This window comes from Microtus ochrogaster, chromosome 22, assembly GCF_000317375.1.
Source record: "Microtus ochrogaster isolate Prairie Vole_2 chromosome 22, MicOch1.0, whole genome shotgun sequence".
In the NCBI taxonomy this organism is placed as follows: Eukaryota; Metazoa; Chordata; class Mammalia; order Rodentia; family Cricetidae; genus Microtus; species Microtus ochrogaster.
Genome location: NC_022023.1, coordinates 32118697 through 32121601, shown reverse-complemented (window position 1 = coordinate 32121601; position 2905 = coordinate 32118697). Strand labels below are relative to the sequence as shown.

At 49.1% G+C, this 2905-nt stretch overlaps 1 protein-coding gene across 1 annotated transcript in view; it reads left to right on the top strand.

Moving 5' to 3' along the window:
* The first annotated feature begins 1012 nt into the window (after positions 1-1012).
* The window catches only part of Spty2d1 (SPT2 chromatin protein domain containing 1), a 20830-nt gene continuing 18937 nt past the window's right edge, over positions 1013-2905 (top strand). The window contains exon 1 of the mRNA XM_005357843.2: positions 1013-1305. Within this exon, the coding sequence (XP_005357900.1) occupies positions 1246-1305 (60 nt within the window). The 5' untranslated portion in view covers positions 1013-1245. The remainder of the gene's footprint in view (positions 1306-2905) is intronic.

Genomic DNA, 2905 nt, shown 5'->3' with positions numbered 1-2905 from the left:
AACTAGCTCTTGTAGACCAGGCTGGTCTCGAACTCACAGAGATCCGCCTGCCTCTGCCTCCCAAGTGCTGGGATTAAAGGCGTGCGTCACCACCGCCCGGCCATAAAATATATCTTTAAAAGCATCTATAGAAGAAATACTATGTTGGGCTGGGGAAAGAGAAAAACTAAGAATTTCAATTCTGTGACATGGCAAAGGTTTCATCTTGGTGTCTTACCCAGTCTGAAGTGGAGTCATTCCAATACAGCGGTCAAACACCAGTTCACAGTCTATAGGATACGCTCACCCCTTTCAACTATACAGTAGTAACTAGTGCAGCTGCCCCCACGGTCCAGTTTGGGGTATTTCCATCCCACCAAAACGATCCATGATCCATTCCCACCCCAGTCCCTGGTATGTCTAGTTATTCAAGTGTACTTTATTGAGACAAAATGACCTTGCAAACTTAGGATAACTCAGATGAAAGCCAGGCTAGACTCCCAGTGCACGTTTGTACGGTAGTGCGTCAGGGTCAAACCCGGCTCGGTAAGTGACCATAGGCTTTTCTCATTCCCTGGACAAAAGCAGCAGGCGCCTCTGTGCTCTGAGCAACTAGCATCCGAGGACCAGGCGAAGTCATGTGCGCACGCGCAGCCCCCGGGGAGCCGGTAAACGCAACCGAAATCTCCAGACCTCTCGGTTCAGCCGTTGGAACGCTGCCATTTGGAACCTGAATACCCACGCGTGATACCTACAGAACCCACACCTGAAAGGAGGTCCCTCCTCTTCTCCCCCACCGGCTGTCTGTCCCCGAGACCCTCTGGCTGCGAAGACGGTCAGGATCGCTCCCGCTCTTGGCCACACCCCTAGCTGCTAATATTGCGTCCGGTTGGCTGACAAAAACCGGTCCCGCCCACTTGAGACAACGCCAGCAGCCACGTACGCCTTTTTACGTGTCTCGCCCCCGAAAGCGGAAGTTGCGCAGTCGTGGCTAGCGCTGCGGCGGCGCCGGGCGTGTGTGTTTATATATATATATATATATATACACACACACACACACACACACACGCACATATATGTGCTGTAGTCAGCTGCAGCGCGGGGGCGGCACACGGCATTAGAAGGCGCCGGAAGTGTCCGTGTCGAGGGGCGGCGGGAGAGGGGCCACCAAGGCAAGCCAGTCAGCGGAGCTGGGCGCAGCGGCGAGACGCGAGTCCGCCGCTTCCCGAGTCCCCGGCCCAGCCGGGCTTTTCTCTTCGGCCAGACATGGACTTCAGGGAAATCCTGCTGATCGCTTCCAAAGGACAAGGTGTCAACCATGTACCGGTGAGTCTCCGGGCTTGCAGTAGGAATTCCGGGCGTCAAGTTCGTATGTGACGGGTGGAACTTCTAAGCGAGTGCCTATCGGCCTCGGAAACTTGGACTACGCCCTCTTCTGGAGTTTATCCGGAGATGCGAAAGGGGAGCTTTTTGGGGAATTAGTTTCCGCCAAGCCATGTTCCCCGAAAGGTAGAATTTGCGGCTTGGGGGATTTTAGAGTTTCGCAAAGTGGGTGAGTGAGCTGCGCCTGGCAGGATGCTGTCTAGCAGTAGTAGCGCCTGGCTTCGAAAAAAACTTCAGCCCCTATATTGAAGACCAATATAGCCAGAGAGCTCGGGCACTTTAAGGACTTGGCCTGATACAGCTTTTTGGGTCTTTTTGGCGAGTCTAATACCGGTTTCAGCGTGATTTCTTGGAAAGGTTCTCTTGTTCGTGACCCCACCCACTGAGCCAAAGATATTATCACCTGCCAAAGAGGTGTCTTAAGTAGGGAAGAGAAGTTAGAGCATTTCAGGAAACCCAAGGCCAACTGTGAGCTGACCACGTGGGCTGCGGGTGTGTGGTAGACCTTTTATTTGCCTAAGGTGCGTGATGGATTTCCTGTTCGAGCGGGTTAGGCAAAGCCGATTTCAGCTTTCGTTTCCTAGTGGACTTGCAGATTTTTAGATTCCGTTTGCACAGTTCCAGAGCTAAGTGCTAAAGTGGTCCGGCATCTGGTTTGGGGGTTATAGCTGTTTTGCATAAACTAATCATTTCTGGATCATCAGAAGGTCCCCCAGCACAGCTGTAAACCGATATTTCGCGTTTTGATATTTGCGGTTTGATCAGTGAAGTGTCCAACTCAAAACACCTCTCTTCGATTCAGTCAGCTGAAATTTGAGATCTCACGTGGACTCTTCATTTCCTAATTTTGTATATTGCAGTTTTTTTCTTCCTGTCTTACCACTTCTGGTCTAATTTAGCCTATTTTTTACTCGTTTGAATATATTAATTTAAAATGACGAGTAGTTATATTTGTATGCGTACATATACATGTTTTATATGTAATATGTATATATATGTGAACAGCCATCTCCCATCCCGATAATAATCACTCAGAATAAGCATTATTATGTGCCACAACTCATAATCCTTGCAGGTTGAGGCTGTGGGCACAAGCCTTTGAAACGTGGAGCAACAATACTTTATGCATTTGTAGATTTTCAAGTCAGTGTTAGGTCCATTCTTCTTTGCATAATTATTTCATCTTAGATCTTCCTGAATTTCAAAAAAGGTTTGGAAAAAAAAAAGATACTAGCCTTAATGCCCAGTAATTGTCTTGTGGAAAAATGAGAACCCAGATTTTAAAAGCCAATAGCTGGGTGGGTGTGGTGGCTCACCCCTTTAGTTACAATACTGGCAGAGGCAGAGCTCAGTGAGTTCAAGACCATCCTGGTCTACATCATGAGTTCCAGGACAGTCAGGGCTATATAGAGAGAGAACCTGTCTCAAAAAAATAAAATAAAGGCCGGGCGGTGGTAGCGCACACCTTTAATCCCAGCACTTGGGAGGCAGAGGCAGGCGGATCTCTGTGAGTTCAAGACCAGCCTAGTCTACAGAGCTAGTT